Source organism: Girardinichthys multiradiatus, chromosome 17, assembly GCF_021462225.1.
Source record: "Girardinichthys multiradiatus isolate DD_20200921_A chromosome 17, DD_fGirMul_XY1, whole genome shotgun sequence".
Taxonomy (NCBI): Eukaryota; Metazoa; Chordata; class Actinopteri; order Cyprinodontiformes; family Goodeidae; genus Girardinichthys; species Girardinichthys multiradiatus.
In genome coordinates, this window is record NC_061809.1 from 9,514,004 (window position 1) to 9,538,062 (window position 24,059).

The following is a 24,059-nucleotide window of genomic DNA, read 5'->3' on the forward strand; positions in this document are numbered from 1 at the left end:
TTGACCCTGCCCTTGATAAAACACAGTGGACCAACACCAGCAGCTGACACGGCACCCCAGACCATCACTGACTGTGGGTACTTGACACTGGACTTCTGGCATAATAAAAGACCTGAAATATTTCAGTTAGTGTGCAATGAATCTAAAATATATGAATGTTAAATTTTCATCATGACATTATGGAAAATAATGAACTTTATCACAATATGCTAATATTTTGAGAAGGACCTGTAGCAGCCTGGCCGTGTATATTGACCCTGTGGAGCTCTCGGCGGACAGTTCTAGTGGAAACAGGAGAGTTGAGGTGCACATTTAATGCTGCCGTGATTTGGGCAGCCGTGGTTTTATGTTTTTTGGATACAATCCGGGTTAGCACCAGAACATCCCTTTCAGACAGCTTCCTCTTGCGTCCACAGTTAATCCTGTTGGATGTGGTTCGTCCTTCTTGGTGGTATGCTGACATTACCCTGGATACCGTGGCTCTTGATACATCGCAAAGACTTGCTGTTTTGGTCACAGATGCGCCAGCAAGACGTGCACCAACAATTTGTCCTCTTTTGAACTCTGGTATGTCACCCATAATGTTGTGTGCATTTCAATATTTTGAGCAAAACTGTGCTCTTACCCTGCTAATTGAACCGTCACACTCTGCTCTTACTGGTGCAATGTGCAATCAATGAAGACTGGCTACCAGGCTGGTCCAATTTAGCCATGAAACCTCCCACACTAAAATGACAGGTGTTTCAGTTTCATTGTCCAACCTCTGTAAGTCATCTTAATCCTGGAGCAGATCTGCCACCATATTTATACAAACAGTAGCTTTATGTTTTTGCTGCTCTTGGGCAGTGAGTGCTGTAAGGTTTCTACTCTTCCCACCATTAGAACCTCTCAATTCCAGGTGACTAACTAGCTCACACACACCTGCATGCACCCATATAAATAATCAAAAAGGTTAAAGGTCACACAGACACAGTTTCAAATTTTATTTATTCAACCTGTCTATTCTGATGCAACCCTGATTTGTCAATTGAGCAATTAGGATACTATCTCCAGATATTATTTTGTAGGGCAAAACTATCCTGGCACATGTATGCAACCACCTTCTCCATCTGGTATGCCTGAAATGACTCAGCAAGGAACATGGGAAAAAAAGAAGCAATAGTAATAATGCAATTCACTAAATTGACAAAAACAGAAGAAAATATATCAATATTAACATAGTTTTCCTTACTATTACTGTATTTTATTGGGATGTTTGGTTCTACGTTTCTTTCTCTGATGTACACGTGGCAATGATTCCACTTGAGAATAATTAATGAATGTTTATGGGGAAAAAAAAGCTGTTTTAGATTAATTTAGTTTTTGGATGTAGACGTTTTTTAGACCATACATTTTCTTCAAGTTGAGCCAAAGAGTTGACAGTATTTACTACATAAGCCTTAGAACAATCTTAATACATAGGCATAAATTGCAGCAGTTAGCTACCAGAGCTGGGATTTTTGAATGTTTGCTAAATGCTCAATAAAAAGCATTCTGCATTGAACATTTGATAATTAGATCTAGAATGGAAGTGGTTTCAGACCCACACATCCTGGATTGCGCCTTCTCTAAAATAAATCAATTTGCAGGTAATGTCAAATATTCTGATCTTCTCTCATGACAAAAAAACAGTGAAAGGAAGTAGACAATAAAATAAAAAACTAATTTGTAAATACTTTATTTTCAAAGGCATTTACTTCATTTCATCCAAGATAACCTCTTATACCAGGAAATCAATCACTTTATTGTAATCTTTAAAAAAAAAATTCTGCTGTGTACATTTTTAATTCTAATAGTAGACTAAGCATTACATTACATATGTCTGCTGTACATATGTTACAGTGGCCAAAGAGATTTAAGGGCACATAGTTCTGAACTATCTAAAAGAATTCAGTCAGAAATGACACATATACATTAACAGAAATGATAATTAAAGCCTGTAAGAATGATTAATCATAGAGAAATTAGTCACATTTGAAATCAAATTCTGAGAAAGTAAATAAATGTAAATTTGCTTAAAGTAAACGTGGTCTGAAAGTCAATTAACCGAACCCCCAAAAGAACACTACCGTCCAACAAGTCCAAGCCACTCTCCATCAACTGTACTCTAGTTTTCACATCAATCTCAGGCCTAACTTCCCAGCTACACTGGGTTCGCCTCGAGCTGCCCATTTATCTTTCAGTTCTACCTCATCAATAAAGACAAGAAATTTAGAGACGAGTGAACAGGCTTTCAGCTTCACTTACTAGAAGTGTAAATTTCACAGGTTGTGCAGAACTAACCCTTGAAATACCTGCTCTTTAGCAGGTCAACAGAGCATTTTCACCTCACTACATTCCAAGGTAATTTGGACAGTGTCCGTCAAACAGGATTTCCATTTTAAAACACATATATAAAAAACATCGCTAACTGTAAAAACTGAAATATGCACAACGTATGACCAAGGTAGCAGCACTTTGGTGCTGGCTTGGTTGATGACTAAGAAATAAATCCGTTTTTCAACATTAAGAGAATTTCAGTGACTGTAAGAAACCTTTTTCTCCCTAACAAACCCTCATCGTCCAGCTAATTAATATGTTAAACTAGGCATGGGCCAATTACTGACATAATACAGGAAATAATACAGGGAAAAAAAAAACTAACTAACAAAAAAAAAAAAAGTCAATGGTCCTTTTAAGGAGATGCCAGAAAATGTTCTGGACTGACCAGAGTTTTTCCAGCTGTATGATGTTTAGAATTATGCAGCACTGCCCCTCCCCCACTTGTTGCTGCACACTGCTGGTCAGCTAGGTGTAGGAACAACAGCTGCATTTCCCCACTTGCATACAAGAACAAATTCAGCTCTTTGGAAATATTTACGGTTACAAAAAACATGGACCATGTGGAGTGTGGAAACTTAAGGTGCGTCACCTATCATCGAGTCCAGAATGTCTTAAATCCACGGAACAGTTTGCAAGGTACAAGCGAGACGCCCGTTTAGCGGCCAGCTGCAGGCTAGCTCCAAGTCTAGCCTGACTAGTCAAGCGTCCAGCTAAAAGCTGTAATATTCTGTGCCAACTTAAAAATTGCAAACACATTTGGCTAATTTCATTCTATAGTTTTGCTTTGTAACTCCATGTATCAAAATAATATTTACATGAAAGATAATAGTAAGCAATGTTACACATTGCTATACAACAGCAGCATAAGGTTTGGGTATCAAATCAATTATATCATGTTTTACATGCTTATTTTACATTTTTTGTACAAATCTAGTGATATTAGGCTATTTTTACACAAGGTTATTCTGGTAGTCACATTCTGACCCATGCCTCTTTTAAACAATGACGTTCACTGTGCTCGTCCCCTTATAAACACCAATAATCTAAACAAAACCTAGAACTGGCTCAGACATTTGATTTTCAGCAAAGCCGAATCACGCCGAATCAATGTGTTATTCAGGAGCGGTCAGTATAAAGTACATAATGAGACCCAAACTGAACAGCATGGTGATGGAATACTACATATGATTCCCACAGACAGTGTAAATGGTTTGGTCTTGTCCAAAACAGTATAGCTTACAGTCAGTCTCACAGTGAGTTCAATCCACTAAACACTACTGACCTATCGTATGAGTGCAACCATGTTTTCCTGCACGAAATCATGAACATGGAATGTTCAAATTCCTCTGAGGTGCATTCCTGGAAGCAGTTAACATGAAAAAAAAAATAAAAAACAACAAAAAAACATCCAAGTGCCACAGTAAGCACAAAATCTACATTAAAGTGAAAACTACCCGAAAGGTCAAGAGCCGATCCAGTGATACACAACAGTTTAGCTCAATGGAGACGTCAGAAGTAAACACAAGGCGCTTTCCTGCAACCCAAAATACAACAGCCCTCCTTTAGCTGCACAGCAGTGACAACACGGCTACTCAGGTGTAGCACCCATATGCAGCACTGGGCAACATAAGGGTGAAAACAGAGTCAGGAGGAAGGGGGTGGAGCTTGTATCACATGAGATTCAAAGACCCATATTGATTCCTTGGAACACAAAGCTGTTTATGTGCATTTCTTTATCCTAAAAAAATATTTGTGTTTTTTTTTACCCTTAAGACTCTTCATGTTCTCCAATATTATGTACATATGGAAATAATCGCAAGCCAATCAAATTAGTGTTTAGGTCGCCTATCAGACATCCAGGGGTCTGCTCAGTATCTGGTTTGTAGGAGACTTTGTTCTGTCTCTGCAACAGTTTACACATGAAGTACATGGGGAGGCGATGGAAGTACAGAGTACAGTACGCTGGTCTAATGCCCACATCCCAGATGATATCAGTACAAAACAAGTGACTCAGTGAAAACTATTCAGCCACACGGGCTTCACATTATAACAGTATTTACATCCGTTCTTCATTTTAACCCTCAAAATTAATTTCCAGATGTATCTGCAGATGATCGGACTACATTCTGTCCCATCTCTGTTGAAAAGGACAATGGGGACCAAACAGGAATTTCAACTTGAGTTATTCTTAACACAGTCCTCTAGAGGGCATCTTGCAGTCATCATGTGAGGGGCAGGGAGAAAGCAGGAGGAAGAGAGAAGGAGATTAAATGCTTTTATTCGGGCAAAGTCAGTGCAACTGTCTCTGGTTTCATCTTGAAGTACTGGTTGAAGCGCAGCTTTGCATATCTTCAGGTAGAAAAAAAAAAACAAAAAAAAAACAGAACACCGTCAGCAATGAGATAAAAATGTACGGAACAAACTATTCTGTATCAAAATATTTATCCACTTCAGCACATTGTGCACTGAATTGGCAGAAAGCCCCTGCTTGCTACAGCAAAATAAAAATAAAAAGCACAAGTGTAAGTGTGCCAGCTTGTTGTAGGACAGAAACATACCCCAAGAAGTCAAAGTCAATGGTGGAGAACTTGGCCTGAATCAGAGCCCAGAGACCCCAGAAAAAATGAGATGCCTGGACACAGAAAAAGAGTTACAAAGGTAAATTTTAAATTATTAAACACAAAAACAAACAGCTGACATGTGATTCACCCGCCCACACTCCACATCGCCCTCTATTCCTCTTAACGGCAAACAATTGGTAAGAAAGCTCAGAGAGAAAGAGCCGTTGGCATGTCTTCCACTCAGAGCAGGCGGCTTACATCTCCATCTACTCTGTTTAAACCATACAAGTAATAATCTTTGTTAACGGTTGCAGCACCGGTTATCATTATAACACAAAAATAACTCAGAGATTGTTTTTTTACAAGAAAGATTGTGGTGGCAGCACAACAATTTACAATCCGTTTCATAGAAGCAACATTCAAGGCCCATGAACAAGAGCTCAGTCAAAAACAGAAAAGAGTTTGGTTGCGCCACCTGAGCGTCCATGAAGTAAAAGAAGATTTGGCGCCCCCTTGTGGTGCATTCTATATAAGCTGTTTATAAAATATAGTTGTGCTCCAGGATTGGTTGTTAGGCTCGACTCAGTGACTAAAGGGCTAGTGCGTTGTTTTTTAAGGAATCTGTAATAATCTATTTATGAACTACGTTAAAGACAAATACTTACCAAGGCAAATTTGTTGACCTGAACATAGAGAATCTCCACCTCTCTGTCAGTGACCACACCATCCTGGCCTTTGTGCTCCTTGTACGCCTCCAGGTAGGAGCGGAGCCACTGTAGCTGAAAGGGCCGCTCTGGGTAGTGACTATAGTCCACTTCATTCAGGCCTAAAACAGGAAAACAGGGAATAATTGGAACTCCCACCACAGCACAGTGAACCATTTGACATTTTTGTAGATTGATTCTTACCAGCAAACTCATTGAAATGATTCCCAATATCATAGGCTTGGTAATTGTACCCTGCATACTCGTAGTCAATGAACTTTACACTGCCTGGGGGACAGAAGAAGCATTGTTCAGACAGTGATACCAGACACACAGAAGTAATGATTATGTTGTTTCCCTTTAATAATGTTAAGGCTCTATATTTTATTCCACTAAAATGGAAAAACTGTCTAGACAGCCAATTTCAGGGGCAAGTAAGAGTTTGCATTTTGAGGCGTAAATAGAAAATGGAGGAAAATCCAGACAGGAATATGGAGAGACACCTCTACCTAAAAATGGTTTCAAGGCAGAACAATTTCTAGCATTATGTGGACTCATACTAAAAGGCTGCTTTCAGTAAGTCAAAAAAAAGATCGACTTTTCATTTAAATTCACCTTAAATATGTATTTATGGAAAACTAAAAACAAAAATAGGAAAAAAAGAGAAGAAAAAAGTTTCCACATTTTCACCCAGGTTTTAAAGTTATCACCCGGGTTAAAATGCATTATAGGAACACTTTGTTTCTTCAGTCTTAAGCGGAAACATGCAGACACACAAAACTGGCAACTGGGACACATCAGAGGAGAAAATGTGTAAGGCACGGTGCAACACAAAAAAAGTTGGTGGGAAGAGGGCAAGCTGACTTTCCAGTTAGTGTTTGTTTTGGATCCATGTGCAGGGTAAAGGGAAAATGGCCAGACAAAACTTTTCGGAAAGACCGGGGAAGGAAAAAAAAAAAAAAAAAAGATGGAATGAGAAGTAGATGGTAAAAGGGTAAAGTATAGACACACAAAAACACTAAGACCAGTCTACAGCAAGACAGCAACACACCAGTTGTTATAATCCAAAATACTTTGACTCATTTATAAACTTTGCATATGGTGGGAAATTTAGCTCATGATTATTTTGTACATCAGAGCTTTGTGTATGCACATTTATGTCAGTTTTAGGTATCGTGGGTAACATTTGAATATGGGATTGTTCCTCATCAGTTTATTTGGAAGATTACAGAGGCTGACTGCAGACATACCACAAGGTACTTTAAGTTGTCAATGACTTCATCAAAAACAATAAAAAAAAAAATTCAAGATGCAAGATAAAGATAAAAGAAATTTAACTTCTGAAACAGGAGTCAGTTTTTAGCCAGCAGTGATTAGGAGGATGTCTGTCAGCAGCGTTTCTGCATGAATCTGGGCAGTGCATGGGAATAACTGCTGACTGTTTGAACAGAACAATAAATACCACAACCTCATGATCAGCATGTAAGCAGTTTGAAACATTCTGTGTTATTGTGCACAGGATGGAGAGTTTTCTAGAGCAAACGATTTTTAAAAGCAGCATGATCTCAAGACAATTTAGTCTCCCAAAGCATGGAATTATGGAGTCATGCCAAAATCTAGAATAGAAACCTGGTTCTCCAAAGCCACGACAGTGCAGGTGCCCTCCACACTGGGTTTGCTTTTTCAGCTTGAGATGAGGTGAACCTGCATTCAGACCCAGGCCACTGTGGAGCCATACTTCAGTGGTGTTGAAAGAGAAAACCAGTCTGCCCTGGATCAGCTGGTGTGACGTCATTATGCTTGTACAGTTCTGCATATATACGCTCTGGATGCTCTACAGCGAGATGAACTGATTTGGGTCTGAAAGCTGTCAACATATCTGGAGAGTTTACGTGAGGAAGGAGATTTAATGTATTGTATAACTGCGATCCGTTCTTTCATGTTGCAGAATCTTTGGGCGAGGCCACTGAAAACTGAGTTAATAGGGGTGTGGTATGTAGTGATTGTTTGTACTCTGGGATCGCTCAGTATGGTTTGAGTCACGTCAAAGTTGTACTATTATCATTTCTGCAGCCAAATCAACAACCGTTTGATGAAATGAGGCTCATTTAACCAGATGCTAACCTGGAATTTTTCTTTTAAGCTTCAGTTTTTAACTATGTAAAAGGAACTTTTAAAATGAGTGTTGCTGCCTTGGTGCTTTTTTTTTTTAAACCACTGACAATGCGAAATGTCAGCATTAGTGAATGAACAAAGGGGGAAGTAGTCAGTCATGAGGCTGTTTATCTCAAAATCCAAACCCTTACTTTGACAGGCCCGCTGATGCAGAAAATAAAAAAACCCAAATCCTATTTCCGAGAAGAAACCTAATCTAATCTAATTCACTTCACTTTTAATGTTTATCAATTCCTTAAACCTGACATAATGGAAAATCATATCTCTTAGGCTGGACTACAGAGAAAGACACTTTGAGGTGGGTTACCAGCCGGCGTGTGGGTCCTAGCGGGACACAACTGAACACCTCCGGGCCAGTGGCTATAGCCCCCCTGTGCAGCAGATGAAAAGGTTTGGGCAAACACATCTTTCACACATGCTCACACTCACACATTTGTCTTTTAACCATTCTCTCACAGTTTCCAAACATCAGGCCCTGCTGCCAAAAAGTAAGTCTCTTCCCCCTACAGCTACAGTCACCTACCACTCCCCCCCCCCCCCCCCCATGCTCTTTTCCTATTGGTCCTCTGCTGCTTCTGCATGTGACAGAATCTTTGAGAGGCCTTCTTATGGGCCTCAATCTACATTTTTTTTTTGCCACATTGGATAAGATATTTTGCATAACATGAAAAGTGGGAAAAATAAATTAAACCAGCTTGTGACTGGGCTTTTGAGACACAAAGGTAAGCATTATTTTTGGACAACACTTAACATCAAATTACTTTACACTTCCACCTCTGGTTTTTGGTTTTACCAACAAGTGCTTTCAATTCAGCAGCAAAAATGCACAGGAAGCAGCTTGGCAGCAACCCTGTTTTCTTTTTGTGCTCAGCCAACAAAATGTTTTCCCCATGACCTTAGACCACCACAAAGTAAGGGAACATTTATGCAGGGAAAGTAACAGGATATTTGGTTTTAACATCTTTTACCAACAACAGTGTATTTGTATTCAGCCCACCCAAGTCAATACTTTATAGAACCACCTTTAAATACAATTTCAGCTACTTGTCTTTCACCATATGTCTCTACCAGTTTTGCACCTAGGATTTTTTTACTGCATTTCTTTGGAGGAAGAAGAAGAAAAAAAAAAAAAAAAGTCTGTCATTAAAAGTGGATCGACCGTGTTTGATCACAGCAATTTTCAAGTCTTGCCACAGATTCTCATTTGAATTTAGGTCCGAACTTTGACTGGGGCATTCTAACATGAATATGCTTTGATCTAAACTGTTCATTGTTGCTTTGGCTGTTAGAAGGTGAATCTTTGCCTAGCCTCCAGCAGGTTTGTAGTGGATCAGGTGCTGTCTCTCTTCTGAAGAAAATCGCGGTTAGTTCTCGGTAATGCATAGTACTTTACATTACGGGGAAAAAAGGTTAAATTTGTTCCCTTTTCCCCAGATGGCTTTGGGCAAATGAGTGGATCTTCTCAGAGCTGTCAACAACAGCTTTCTTCTCTGCACTTTTCAATAAAGCTTAGTTTGGAATGGACAATTAGTAGCTGTGTTGACAGATTTTCCCAGCTGGGCTGTAGATATCTGCTCCTCCTGCAGGGTTACTACCATGGGCCTCCTCTTTGGGTAACGTTGTCTTCTCTGGCTAAAGGACCATCTGTTAGCAGGATTCTAATTGTAGGTTTGGATGTTCCTTCAATGCTTGGACGGATGATTGAGGAGTTCTCTGTGGGATGTTCAATGATTTAAAGGTCTCCACAACCTAACCTCTGACCTTCCTGGTGAGCTTCCAAGTCTTCATGTTACAGTTTGGTCACTAATGGTCCCCAACAATCCCCTTAAGACTGCACAGAACAGCTGGATTCATAATGGGAAAATAAAATGATGCAGGTTATTAACTAATTTCTGAAGGCAACAACTTGTACTGGATATTTTTAAGGGGTATCAGAGTACAGGGGGCTGAATACAAAGGCATGTCATATTTTGTATTTGAAAAAAACAAAAAGTGGAGCGACCTTGTATCCTTTTTCTTTCCCTATGTACTACTTTGAGTTGGTCTGTAGCATAAAATCCCAATAAAACAAATTTAAGGTTTTCAGTTGTAATGTGACACTAAGTTCAAGAGGTATAAATAATGAAACAAGGAGCTGTAACGTGAAATAGTTCAACTATTTAAAAGAGCACTTAAAATCATCTAAAAAGATTATGTACAATAAGGCTGTAAGCTGGGGATGTCAACTGTGGGAGTTTAAGTTTGTAATTTGTATTTTTGTGTTTGCATTTTTAAAGAGATCTGCTTATAGCAGGTGATCTGGAGTAAGTTCAACAACTACGAACCTGAGCCTGTTTTAATGAACACAATAAAGCCTGAAACATGATTCTACAAGTTGGAGCACATGTATAGAGTTCATGTTCACACGTCTGTGTGTTCAAGAAAGGAATTGGGACAGAAAGTTTAGCATGCGTGCTTCAGGCAGTACACAGTTTGTCGACGTTTTATATGCAGGAATCTATAGTGCTTGTACAGGGAGCCTTATGTCCAGGAGATGACGTATACAGTCCTTGCTGAACCTGTAACAGTATAATCTGCAGGTAAGCATATATGCTCTCCAACAATATATAGCTCCATTTAAACTGTTTTACAGAAGCATGTTTCAGCCTTTAAAAGGTCAGGTTGATTTTCTGCATTATTCATGTTCACTACGCCCATGAGAAGACCAGAACCAACAATTTCGACAATCCATGCACAGTCAAACTTTACAGGACTTCTTAACCACATTTTGAATTAAATCTGGATAAAATGTATATTTGAATTATATTACCAGGTGTAGATTTATTCCCATTTGATGAAACTGTGACAATATATAGGAAAGAGCGTTTTATAGAACATACTGTAGCTTATCGACGGGGTTTTTCATGGTATGGTAGACAGGAGTAAACTGCAAAATGGATTTAATGTTAGTTTTAATCTTATCAAAAGGTAAAATGTCAGTAACATAAACAGAATCACACCTTTACATTTTCTAACTATGTAGTCATCCCTGTGATTAAAATACTGATGCAACAATATATTCATTTACTGAATAAAAATGTGTTCATCCTGATATTAAGATGTCATGTCAACAGACTGCCGAGACGCATGTATGTGGCTCCTACTGCTGCCATGAACTCATCCCGATTAGCCTGAGCAGTGGGCACACTATGTGAGGGCCCCTCACAGTGTTGGTTATTCTCTCAAGGCGGTGCAGGGGCAGCCAAAGCCTCCGCTGTCACTCCTAGGGGAGAAAAGCTAGACACAAGGAGCTGTGAGAATTTCCTCACCCCTCGTCCCAAACAGACGAGGGGGCCGACAGCTCTTAGAAACCTTCACCCACCTTCCAAACTCTTGTTATTTTTTCCCTCCGCTTTAATTTATTCTTGCATATTTAGAACAATCCACAACAAAGACAACAAGTAGAACAGTGTCACTGGCTAGCCAGAAAGATACAGCATGAATTCAGTTGCTTGTGTAAAAATAAGCCAATATGTTTACCGGTGATTCATATCATCAAGCTAGCAAAGACATGTCATCGTTTGTTCTAACTTCAGTAATAGCAGCACAGAATTAGAACATTCATACTTAAAAAATATCTTGTCTAATCTTTCCAATTCTGCACTTGAGCCGAATACAAACACTGAGCAGAAGGTTACGTCTGAGAAAATTACTAAATGCAACCTGCCCAGAAAATAAATAAAAGAAATCACACCACTACCCAGTCACACAGTAATGTCTGGGACTGCACCTCTGCAGCTCATACTCACCTTCTCTCTGGTTATAAATGATGTTTTTGCAAAGAAGATCATTGTGGCAAAGAACTACAGGAGAGTCCAGCACAGACAAGCTCTGCTGGAGCCACACCAGCTCTTTCCGGAGGTGCTGTGGGCTGGGAACCTCCAAGCTCAACCTGGAAAGAGCAAAAAGTAACAGAACGTAAATATTCTGAGCCATGTTTCCACATTGAGCTGCAGATCAGGAAGATAAGGGCCTCAGAGTTGCTGACAACTGGTTAGGTCAGTTATTTTGTCTTTACAAGAAAATATCATCTAATACAGTGGTGCCCAAATCCCAGTCCAAATCCCAACCCAGAGAACGTTTTGTCTGGACCGCAAAGCGTTTCTCATTTACTATGTAGACAGACATTTTATTCCTGCCAGCTGCCGTGTCTAACTTTTTAACAGGTGTGATGGGCAGCTATGCGGGTTAGCACCATTCTGGTCCACACTCGAACCCAGCTGGTGGTGGTAATTCACTACATGGTTGTATGCAAACCGCCAGAAAATGACAAAGAAGAAGCTATGCAGGGTCCTTGAACAGGGGTTACTAGCTTGGGAGCTCATGTTTTCTGATAGTACGATGACTTGGTGGTGCACAGATGAGTAAAAGAAGATGGCTTTATCAAAAATAAGTAAAGTGGACTACGAAAATCACACATTTAAAAGATGAATGGACAGAGGCATACGCTTTCCTTTTAACTTTTGTGTGGTGTCAGGCCAGTCTGCCTTATATGTTCTGAATTAGTAGGACTTATAAAGAGTGGAAATCTAAAGAGACATTATGAAACCAAACATAAGAACTACAACCAAAGCTATCTGCTTGAGTCTGACTGTAGGACAAGGAGAATAAATGAACTGAGCGGACATTATGAGCGAGCTTCACGGCTGATAACACACTCTCTTACAGCACAACAGTGAGCATACGAGTGTTCACTGCGAGTACGGTGGATTTTAGGAAAACACAAAAAGCTTTTCACTGACTGGGAAATGATCAAAGAGTGCATGGAAGCTGTGGCAGAAGCACTTTAAGATGGAAAAGAAGGACAACACCTCAAGGAAAAGGTTAAGCAACTTGCCCGGCCTGCCATAAGCACAAGAAGAACAGAACTGTTATACCAAGATGTACAGACCCAGCTGGACTGTACCATTCAAAGTGCGTTTAATATGGGTACATAAATTAGATCGCATTTTTCTGTTCAGCAGATTATTTCATGGGCATATGAATAATTGATCAGTTATTTAAAAACAAAACCTCTAGTGTTAATTAAATGTTAAATAAAACTGGAAGAAAATATTTTTGTCAGACCACAAAGTGTTTGGATGATGGAGGTAGTGGACCTCCTGCTATTTTAGTCGGGGAACCTTGGTCTAATACATAAAAATAAAAAAAACCACACCCACCAAGTGAAGTAAAGTATGTAATCATCTCATTGTGATGTGATGTTCTGCTTGGAAACGTAGGTTCCTGAGACTGCTGTGGGCATTACGTAGAATTTCGTCAAACATGAAGAACAGGATGTTTGTAGCTATGCTCTTCCTATTAACTGCCAGCAAAACCTGTTTGTTTTAATCCCTTTTCTCGAAGATTGGTAAAAATGTTATTTCCTATCTAAGCAATCAATACTAGATAATCATTTTCATTAATGAACACTAAATAGAATATCTTTTAAATATTAACAGATTTTTTATTATTATTTTGAAACAAACCTCATAAATGAACTACTGAAGAGGCTCAGGGAGAACTCAAAGTTAAGAGTAAAGCACTCACCTGTCATGCTCCTTGAAGCACTTGGAAATGAGCGCAAAGTACTTGCCCATCTTCAGCCACAGGTCAGAGCGTGGCACCCAGCCATTATGGGCATGGATGGCATGGTACCTGGCAAGCTGCCTCGCAATAAGCCTGCAAAGCAGAAGAGCAAACGATTTAAATTATGTTGCTGTATCATCCTCCCATTCAGAAAAATTTAATTAAAAAAATAAATAAAATCACCAGACATTGTTAACCATGCATGAGCAGGCTATACTGAACCAGGAGAATCCCCCTGATAATATGAATTGACAACAGAGAATAATATTCCCGGTTTGAACTCTTCTCTTACCTAAAAACAGGTTGGCTGCGAATGTGCTCAGGTTCCAGGGCGGTCCCTTGCAGAAACTCGTAGCAGAGGCCATTGTTGAAGGTACAGTAAAGGCTTGGGGCACAGCGATGTGCATGCAGCACTCGGAAACTTTTCACCTCGTTTTCCCGGTCAACCAACAGCTCTGTTTTGTTGCCGTAAATACGGACCAGAACCACGTCTTGCATGACTGCGCCCACGTAACAGCCAAGCAGCTTGTTGGTTATTCCATCGGTGAAAAACTGCAGAAAGGAAGACGGGCCAAGAGAGTATTTGAATCAGGGGATTGTGTATTGTTCGGTTTAGTGAACAGACTTGTGCTTAAAAACTCTCTAGGGCAGAGACTTGACCATGAGACTAGTTTCATTTAGTTCTAATTTTGGTAAAACTGGATCTTCTGTGGCCACAAACATGCTATGATAATGTTTCATAGATAACACCTTACCCGTGTAAAAAAAATAACATTTCGGTTTTATAAAAATAAATCTAGTTGTAAATGGGTAAACTACCCTCCAATACTGGTTAATATCAGGATCAGAGACTGTAAGTGATTCATCTACATTTTATTTTTTAGATTTACCCCTAACTGTTTGACTTCGACCTGCACAGAGCTGATAAGGTGAACATTTTGGTATATAACACAAGGGTAGATTGATAAACACAAGCGCTCCAACAAAAGCAAATGAATGAAGTGTTGTAAGGATAAGAAAAACACCCTGAGTCCTTTTAACCATTACATACGCTTAGAGAGGTGTGAGGATCTAGTAAACATTAATACAGTAAAGCAGACTGAAACAAAACTGTGACTTAGCTTGGCTGATTTCAACTGACCTGCAGACACAATAAAGCTGGAAATCCACTGGGGGGATGTCAGCCGCCTACATAACAGTCCCAACTGTTTACGCTGTCTGGGACTGACGGAGAATGACAGGATTGCGTGGAATTTTTTTTTTTCCATGCTAAAGGAATGACTGGTATTTGCTGAAGCCCCCATTTTGCCTCATTGATGAATACAGGCAAAGGCAGCAGGGCATGTGATCATTCATTCTGGTTATGTTTACAATGCTGAGCCACACCGCTAGGTCATGATAGAAGAGGAAAAATGTGTTGTCCTGCTTGTTCTACTTTGTGTAGGACTCCTAAATTAGGTACCGTTTGACTTTAGTACATCAGTAACCTTAAAGGATTAGATTACGTAAATCATGCAAAACGTAAATGCAAATGCTCGACAGTCAAGCTCACACGGTTGTCGACATTTCTTCCAGAGATTCCAAGTTGCTTTACAAAATCCTTCTGATCTCTGATATAGAAGTGGCTTATTGCATTCCCTAACTTTGATATGGTTTTCTGTCCATGTTAGAATGTGACAAAAAAAAAACCGTAAGCAAGTTGTATACCCATTTTCCATCCGTATTTCCATATCCCTTGGGAACAGGCAACTCCTGCTGCATGGCAGTGTAAGAACTGTAAGCTGTATGGATGGGTGGTGATGACAGTAAAATTGGTTTCTGTTTCGTAGCTTATTATTCAGTGCTAAATTAAAGGGCTGGTTCAATATTTCACAGACCTCCGAACTATTTCTAGCTTCGTACACATTTAAAGCTAAACTGGATCATTCTACTTAACAGAGACTCTAGAAAACAAAGATTTAGATTAATGAAAACTCTACATATGTGTAAAGGAAAAAAATCTGAGCATTTTTAATGCTTTTCCTGGCATTAACAGACGCATATGCTAGTTGTAAAGTTAAATTAAATGTGGATGGAAAGGGTCACTTTATAACTGCATCTATCTATAAGTTTTTAGTATGCTATAAAATACCGTTTAACTGGAATATTAAACATATTTGTCCTTTTAGCACCACGCAATGACTTTATAATCGCCAGTTTCGTCTGACGTCAGCGACATTTATTCAAATGGGACACCTAGCTAGCTAACACTAGCTTTCAACGGTAGCAAAAACCACTCGGATAAGCCAGGGTTTATAAAGCGTGTGAAAATACGTTACAGTACGAACGTAATAAAAAAATGTTTTCAAGAAATAAATAGTACCTTCATTTTGATTTCGGAAGGTTTCCAGTTGGGTCTGAGCTCCTTCATTAGCCGAAGTGCACCAGGTCGGTAGTCGTTCTCATCGACCGTCACTTCTATTTTGGGCACAGCGGGAGCCTCGTCTGGGACATGAATGTAGTCCGCCATGGCGAAGACAAGTGTTTCACAAGATACCTCACGTAGCGAAATTAGCAGTGCTGGAAATGGCAACACAGTGCGCAGCGTCTGAAACGGAGTTCGGAGTCGCGGCTAAATAAACCTGGTGCAGTCGCTGTGCGTCAACGCCTCTCAGAAAGAACCACCCATCTGCAGGGTAAAAAAGCTTCCCCGAAGCAAGCAGTACGAGCTGCTTGTTTATATCGTCAGCGTGCACCGCTGGCGGAGCTTAACTCAGTAAACGTCGCACAACTCTTTAAGCCTGGCTTTTAAAATATATAAAGTACTACATTTACAACAACTGAAACATTCAAAGGCATAAAACGTGAATGAAACTGAAAACAGAAAACTATCGTCTAACTGCTGTTTTCTTAGCCGTGAACAGTCCTAATAAACCCAAACGTACACACACCCGCAGCGATCGCGTTTTTGTATACGTCACATCCGTAATTTATAAATTCTTAAAAAATAATAATTTTGGGCATTTTGCATGACATTTCAGCATGACGAACACAAACTACAGTCATTACATGGCATAACTCTTCAGAGGAAGAAAAGATACAAGCAACCAAACCAAGCCAAAGTATTTTACTGAAGGACATCAAATATCAATTTATAACGGTTTTGCTGTAACAGATTAACGTGTGTAAAACAAAAAGAAAAAAACTGAACATTATTGCGGACAGAAACAATAATCTGTTTAGAGTTTGTAACAATTAGCCCACAGAATAGTAGTTTAAGTGCCATATCAGCAACAATGGTCATATCTGGGCAACAAGGTATAATATACAAAATAAATGGTAAAAACTAAATAAATAGATAAACAACATTACCAATAAATTCAATTAAAATTCTTTAAATTAATATCTGATTAAAATAAGAACTTTACTTGGTGGTTACCAATAAAAACATTTAAATGTTGTTTGTGTGAACAACCCTCAAAATCAGCCTCACATTCTTTCCTAATGAAGAACAATTATTATAATTTTGTTTGTATACACAACACCTGTGTGATGCATGTCAGTACCAACTGATGAGGGTCCCCCATGCTCTGAGGCTGACGAGATGCAGGCCAAACACAGTAGTAATCCACCAGACAACAACATGAGTGCCATGGACCTTTGCACCACAGCTAAGGCAAACTGTTATCTTCACACAAGCCTATAGTTATTTCCTTAGATGTTTTAATATGTGAGTAACTTTAACAGAAAATGTGGGTTTGTTTGCTTTATACTGTTAAATTCTGATTTTGAAATATCAAAAAAAAAAATACTTTTTATATTTCAAAACACAGAATGTCTGATTAGGTGTATTTAATGAAAAGGGCCAGCACAAAGGAGTAGATAATAGTGAGGAGGAATGAAAATGAATGTTTTTTTTTTTTTATCCTTTTTTATTAATAGTTTTGGAAAGCACTGTATGCATAATTTCCTCAAGGTGTTTATTTCAGAGGACTTGATCAAATTTGCACAGTTATTATTCTTTTATTCCACAAAAAGATTAATCCTTCAACAAAATTGGTCAAAAACAAGTTGAAAGTCTTAATCCCACATAACATTCACGAGGGACTTCCCGTGGGAAATTTGTCTCCACCCAGTCTTGAGGCTCCTGGTGCAGCAGCGGGTGCTCCACCCACATAGAAGCCAATAAGATTAGGATATTATATACGTCAGCTCTGACGCTATTGTGGCCTCCTTAAGCAGTTGAATTGTGTATGATGGGAAGAAGACTCTTGAAAACCCTTTAACTTAGCCATTTTTGGTCACTAATTAATCAGAAAGTTTCAGGAAAATAAATATTTCTTTAAAATGTGCCCAGAAAAACAAGCAAGAGGAAATATACACTTTACATCATCATCATCATCTTTAGTGGAATTCAAAGTAAATCTGTAATTTTATCCCTCCATCCATACATCTCCTGTGCCCGCTTGTCCTTGGAGGGTAGGCATAGGAATCATCTCATTGGGTAAGATGATCTACAAGACGTTTAGTCCTTTTAAATATGAAAAATGCTGCATAGAGATTAAATCTTGCTGTATTCTTGTGACAGCAATAAAACCCACTCACTGTCTCTGTTCCTCCCCAACAGGCCAGACCTGATTGCTTGGTTACTTAGTAACCTTCATTGTGAATAGGTTACTTCTTGAGTTCTCTCCAAACCAACTGTGTGACCTTCTAATCCAGCGTCTCCATATGAACAAGGATTTTAATTGGATCTTGAAATGTGCCCCTCTGTTGACTCTCCCTCTTGACAATGAACCGGTTGCTCTCGTCCCATACGCAAGCAGGTGTATACTTCGCAACCTGAAAGAACTGCCCTGCAATCGTTCTCTCATTTTCTATTTATATGCGTGTTGGGTAATTTTCCATTATACCCAGAAGACATAAAATCTTGTTACTATACCAACCCAGGTCAGCCAACAGAGACACATATATCGCTGTTGGCAGTTTCCTGCTTCTAAATCAGTGATCCGGTAAATGCGAGCTCATAAAACAAAAGAGTTCAGACAAACCAACAAGTGGTTGTACTTCTAAGTCTTTTACAGTTAATTCTGCTCCTTTCAACTCCAACTGTTTTTATAAAAAAGTGCTGTGGAACGGGAGTTTAGAGTCATCAAGGAAAACAATAGTAATATAATCTGAGATCAATTAAGGGGTTTGTATTTCAAATCCACTCCTGGAGTGTTGCCCAGATACCCCAGGAATGGATTTTCTTCTTAGATAAACAAGTCATGTCATTTAACATTTTTTCAGATTTATTTCCTTTTAATTCAAATTAACTTATGGTGGGTTTAGTTTTACCTATTAGCCTACTAATATTTCTTTCTAGAAAAACAAAGTCAAATTGAGACTACAAAGTGAAAAAGCATCCAATAACCACTGTTCCCCACCATCAAATGAAAAACCTTATGCTCAGGTGCAATTCTCACAATTTATGTCTCAATGAATTTTCCATTTAAACATGGGATTTCTCTCATAAGTCCTATTTTTATTCCAAATACGTATTCAGAATTACAATTTTACAAGAATTCTATAGGAATGATGCTGCCACCACCATGAACAATTATAAGGATGGCAGTTTTAGGTCATGAGAGATGCTTGGCGTGTCCCAAACATAGTAGTACTTAAACTTTAAAGAAATCTGACCAAATGTTTTTTCTGTTTATATGTTTTAGGAATTTTCTGCATGCTATTTTTTCAAAATGTTTGGAGTGGTTCTTGGTCCTAATTGCCCAGTGGTTATGCTGGTGTCAGAAACTATTGCACGTATAAAAAGATTGAAAACAGGTTAACTAAGCTGATCAGTGGAATCTCAGGATAAATATCAGGATAAAATCTGAATTTTACTTAGCACAGGGATTTAATGAAAATGTAAACATTACTTTTGATGTCCTTTGTCATATCAATTAGACTATGTTGCTCTTTAAAAATTACCAACATCCATCTGTACTATTTTATATTTCAGCAACTACATAAAACCCTGAAACATACTGATTTGAAGTACTTGTTTTAAGACAAAAATTAGGAAGAACGCTTGTGTGTAACTGCCAGGATATTTTCCTTTATCTTAGTGTATAGGTTTAGGTTAATAGTAAGATGATAGATATGCATACATTTGCAACAATAAAAAACAATTTACTTATTTCTAGAAATTACTTAGTACTAGAATTGCGCCGCTCAAGGGGGCAGCAGGTTGGAGTAGCTCTGTTACTTTTGATTCTGATTTATTCTTTTTTGGGAACTATTCCTCTTGTGGTGGACAATTGATTTTTGTTTTTTTGTTTTTGGACGACTGTCCTCTCCGGTGTCAGATGCTGTGCAGCTTGGAGGATTTTTCCTAATACTTTCTATTTTTGGACATTTGTTATGATGCATTGCCATGGCAACAGGGTTGTTTCTTAAAACCGGGAGCAGCTGATTAATATCTCAAAAGCTCAAATAATACTTCAACTACAACCCCAAATCCCCGATGAGTTGAAAAGGAGGATGCAGACCAGGAGCTAAGAGAAAAGAGAGAAGGAGGAAGTTCAAACAATCTCTTCCGTCGATTATGATGGGCAATGTGAGATCGTTGGGAAACAAGTTGGATGGACTCCAAGCCCTACAAAGGACCCAGCCAGAGTACCGGGCATGCAGTATTATGTGTTTTACTGAGACATGGCTGCAGGATCATATCCCCGACTCCAGCGTCTCTCTGCCTGGCTTTTTAACCATACGAGCAGACGGAGATTTAAAGAGGAGCGGCAAATGTAAAGGAGGTGGACTGGCAGTATTTGTGAACAACAGATGGTGTCATCCAGGACATGTTACTGTGAAGTGTCATCTCTGCAGTCCAGATATTGAACTGTTTGCAGTAAGTTTTCGTCCATTTTATTTACCCAGAGAGTTCACCAGTGTTATTTTGGCAACAGTTTACGTTCCATCTTCCGCTGTTGCCGACACTGCATATGATGCCTTCAGCTCAGTTGTTGCTAAGCTACAGACACAAAACCCCAATGCTTTTGTGGCAATTTCTGGTGATTTTAACCATGCTTCACTCTCTGCTACACTTCCAACGTTTCAACAATTTGTCAGCTGCTCTACCAGAGAAAAAAAAACATTCGATTTGTTTTATGCAAATGTCAAGGACTCATACATCTCTACAGCAAGACCTCCTCTAGGCAAATCAGATCACAATCTTGTTTTTCTCTGCTCAAAATATAAGCCCCTTGTTCAGAGGCAACCTGTAATAAAGAGGACTGTGAGAAAATGGTCACAGGAAACTGAAGAAGCTCTGCAAGGTTGCTTTGAGGCTACAGACTGGGATGCACTGTGCCAGCCACATGGAGAGGACATCAATGCCATGACTGAGTGTGTAAACGACTATATAAACTTCTGTGTGGATAACATCATCCTCACCAGAACTGTGAGATGCTTCCCCAATAACAAACCTTGGATCACCAGTGACCTGAAGGACCTGCTTAACAAGAAAAAAAGAGCATACAGAGAGGGAGACAGAGAATTATTGAGGAGTTTACAGAAGCAACTTAAAGTCAAGATAAGAGACAACAAGGAGGTATACAAGAAGAAGCTGGAGAGCAAGCTCCAGCAAAACAATATCAGAGATGTGTGGACAGGGATGCAGAAGATCACGGGCTTCTGGCAGAGGGATGATCGGACCGATGAAGGTCTGGACAGAGCCAATGAACTGAACACATTCTTCAATAGGTTCAGTTCAGAAACAAGCTTCGCATCCTCCTCTCCTGCTCACAGCCAAACAGACATTCCACCCTCCTTTGACCCACAGGACCCACAGCTGTCCAGTAACACCTCTAATTTTTTATCTTCTACCTCAACCATGGACCCTTCTGCTTCTAAATGATTGCCTTCAACCATATCAGAAGATGCTGATGCTTCCTTTGCTTCCCCTTCCACCTGTGTATCTCAAGAAGTCAAGTGAAGATGCAACTGGAGAGACTGAATCGGAATAAGGCTGCAGGTCCAGATCATGTCAGCCCTAGAGTCCTGAAGGCCTGTGCAGAGCAGCTCTGTGGGATTCTGCAGCACCTCTTCCTCTTAGCCTGGCCCCGAAGAAGGTTCCGGTGTTGTGGAAGACCTCCTGTCTTGTTCCGGTACCAAAGAAAACTCACCCATCAATCCTCAATGACTATAGACCTGTTGCCCTGACATCCCCCTGTAGAGTTGGAGTTGAAGATGCCATCATACACCTGCTTCAACAAACCCACTGTCATCTGGACAAAGCCAGTAGCACTGTGAGGATCATGTTTTTTGATTTCTCCAGTGCATTTAATACAATCCAATACAATTTGCTTTGTCAGAAACTCCATAAGACTCAGGTGGAGGCCTCAACAATCTCCTGGATCAAAGACTACCTGACAAACAGACCACAGTTTGTGAGACTGAAGGGTTGTGAGTCTAACCAGGTAGTCAGCAGCACAGGAGCACCACAGGGGACTGTACTCTGACCATTCCTTTTCACTCTGTACACCTCAGACTTCCAGTACAAGACAGACTCCTGTCATCTGCAGAAATACTCAGATGATTCTGCAGTCGTGGGGTGGATCAGAGATGGACAAGAAGCTGAGTACAGGAAGGTGGTGGACCGCTTTGTGGCATGGTGTGGAAAAAATCATCTCATTTTGAACGTGACTAAAACAAAGGAGATGATTGTAGATTTTAAGAGAAACAGGAATAAGTCAAAAACTATTTCTATCATGGGAGAAGAAATGAAGGTAGTGGAGGAGTATAAATACCTTGGTGTTCACCTGGACAACAGACTAGAGTGGAGATGCAACTGTGAAGCCATCTACAAGAAGGGACAGAGCACTCTGTACTTCTTGAGAAAGCTTAGGTCCTTTGGTGTTTGCAGCAAGATGATACATATCTTCTATAAGTCTGTTGTGAAAAGTGTGATCTCTTCTGCCATCATCTGCTGGGGAAGCAGCATCAGAGCCAGGGACTTAAAAAAGCTCAATAAGCCAATAAAGAAGGCTGGCTCTGTTCTGGGGACTCCTCTGAAACCTCTGGAGATCATTGTGGAAAGACGGATTCTTCATAAAATGAAGAACATTATGGAGAACCCTGAGCATCCTCTTCATGAGACTGTCCTACAACAACAGAGTGTCTTCAGTCAGAGGCTTCTTCAGATCTGCTGTAAGACGGAGCGCTACAGGAGATCCTTCCTGCCCACAGCCATCAGCATCTACAACGGCTCTTTGAAGACACCTTCATAATGAGCTACAACAGCATTTAATTTACCTTTGGGATTAATAAAGTATTTTTGAATTTGAATTTAATTATTTATACATATTTCTGAAAACAGTAATTGTACTCGTCGTCTTTCGCTTATCCGGGACCGGGTTGCGGGGGCAGTAGACTCAGCAGAGACGCCCAGACATCCCTTTCTCCATACACCTCCTCCAGCTCCTCCGGGGGAGCCCAAGGCGTTCCCAGGCCAGCCGAGAGACATAGTCCCTCCAGCGTGTCCTGGGCCGTCCCCTGGGCCTCCTCCCGGTGGGACGTGCCTGGAACACCTCCCGAGGAAGGCGTCCAGGAGGCATCCGGTATAGATGCCCGAGCCACCTCAACTGGCTCCTCTCGATGTTGAGGAGCAGCGGCTCTACTCCGAGCCCCTCCCGGATGGCTGAGCTCCTCACCCTATCTCTAAGGGAGTGGCCGGCCACCCTATGGAGGAAGCTCATTTCAGCCGCTTGTATCCGGGATCTCGTTCTTTCGGTCATGACCCAAAGTTCATGGCCATAGGTGAGGGTAGGGACGTAGACCGACCGGTAAATTGAGAGCTCTGCTTTTCGGCTCAGCTGTCTCTTCACCACAACGGACCGGCACAGTGCCCCCATTAGTGGCAGCCGCACCGATCCGTCTGTCGATCTCCCGCTCCATTCTTCCCTCACTCGTGAACAAGACCCCGAGATACTTAAACTCCTCCACTTGAGGCAGGAACTCCCCTCCAACCTGAAGAGGACAAGCCACCCTTTTCCAGTCGAGTACCATGGCCTCGGACTTGGAGGAGCTGATCCTCATCCCAGCCGCTTCACACTCGGCTGCAAACCGCCATAGCACATGCTGTAGGTCTTGGCTAGAGGGGGCCAGCAGGACCACGTCATCCGCAAAAAGAAGAGACGAAATCCACTGGTCCCCAAACCAGACCCCTCCGGCCCTTGGCTGCGTCTAGAAATCCTGTCCATAAAAGTTATGAACAGGACCGGTGACAAAGGGCAGCCCTGCCGGAGTCCAACATGCACCAGGAACAGGTCCGACTTAGTGCCGGCAATGCGGACCAAACTCCTGCTCCGCTCGTACAGGGACCGGATGGCCCCTAATAAAGGGCCCCCGATTCCATACTCCTGGAGCACCCCCCACAGGGCATCACGAGGGACACAGTCGAATGCCTTCTCCAGGTCCTCAAAACACATGTGAACCGGTTGGGCAAACTCCCATGAACCCTCGAGCACCCTGTAGAGGGTATAGAGCTGGTCCAGTGTTCCACAGCCAGGACGAAAACCACACTGCTCCTCCTGAAGCCGAGGTTCGACTATCGGTCGGACTCTCCTCTCCAATACCCTGGCGTAGGCCTTACCAGGGAGGCTGAGGAGTGTGATCCCCCTGTAGTTGG

At 40.6% G+C, this 24,059-nt stretch overlaps 1 protein-coding gene across 1 annotated transcript; it reads right to left on the bottom strand.

The window, feature by feature from the left end:
• Positions 1 to 1,701: 1,701 nt before the first annotated feature.
• Positions 1,702 to 16,331, bottom strand: etnk1 (ethanolamine kinase 1). Its single transcript, XM_047389416.1, has 8 exons — positions 15,771 to 16,331; positions 13,701 to 13,960; positions 13,370 to 13,501; positions 11,590 to 11,732; positions 5,831 to 5,914; positions 5,588 to 5,748; positions 4,920 to 4,993; positions 1,702 to 4,710 (listed from the first exon to the last, which is right to left on the bottom strand). The coding sequence occupies exons 1-8, from the start codon at positions 15,915 to 15,917 to the stop codon at positions 4,638 to 4,640; spliced, it is 1,074 nt and encodes a 357-aa protein (XP_047245372.1). The 5' UTR covers positions 15,918 to 16,331; the 3' UTR covers positions 1,702 to 4,637.
• Positions 16,332 to 24,059: the final 7,728 nt, after the last annotated feature.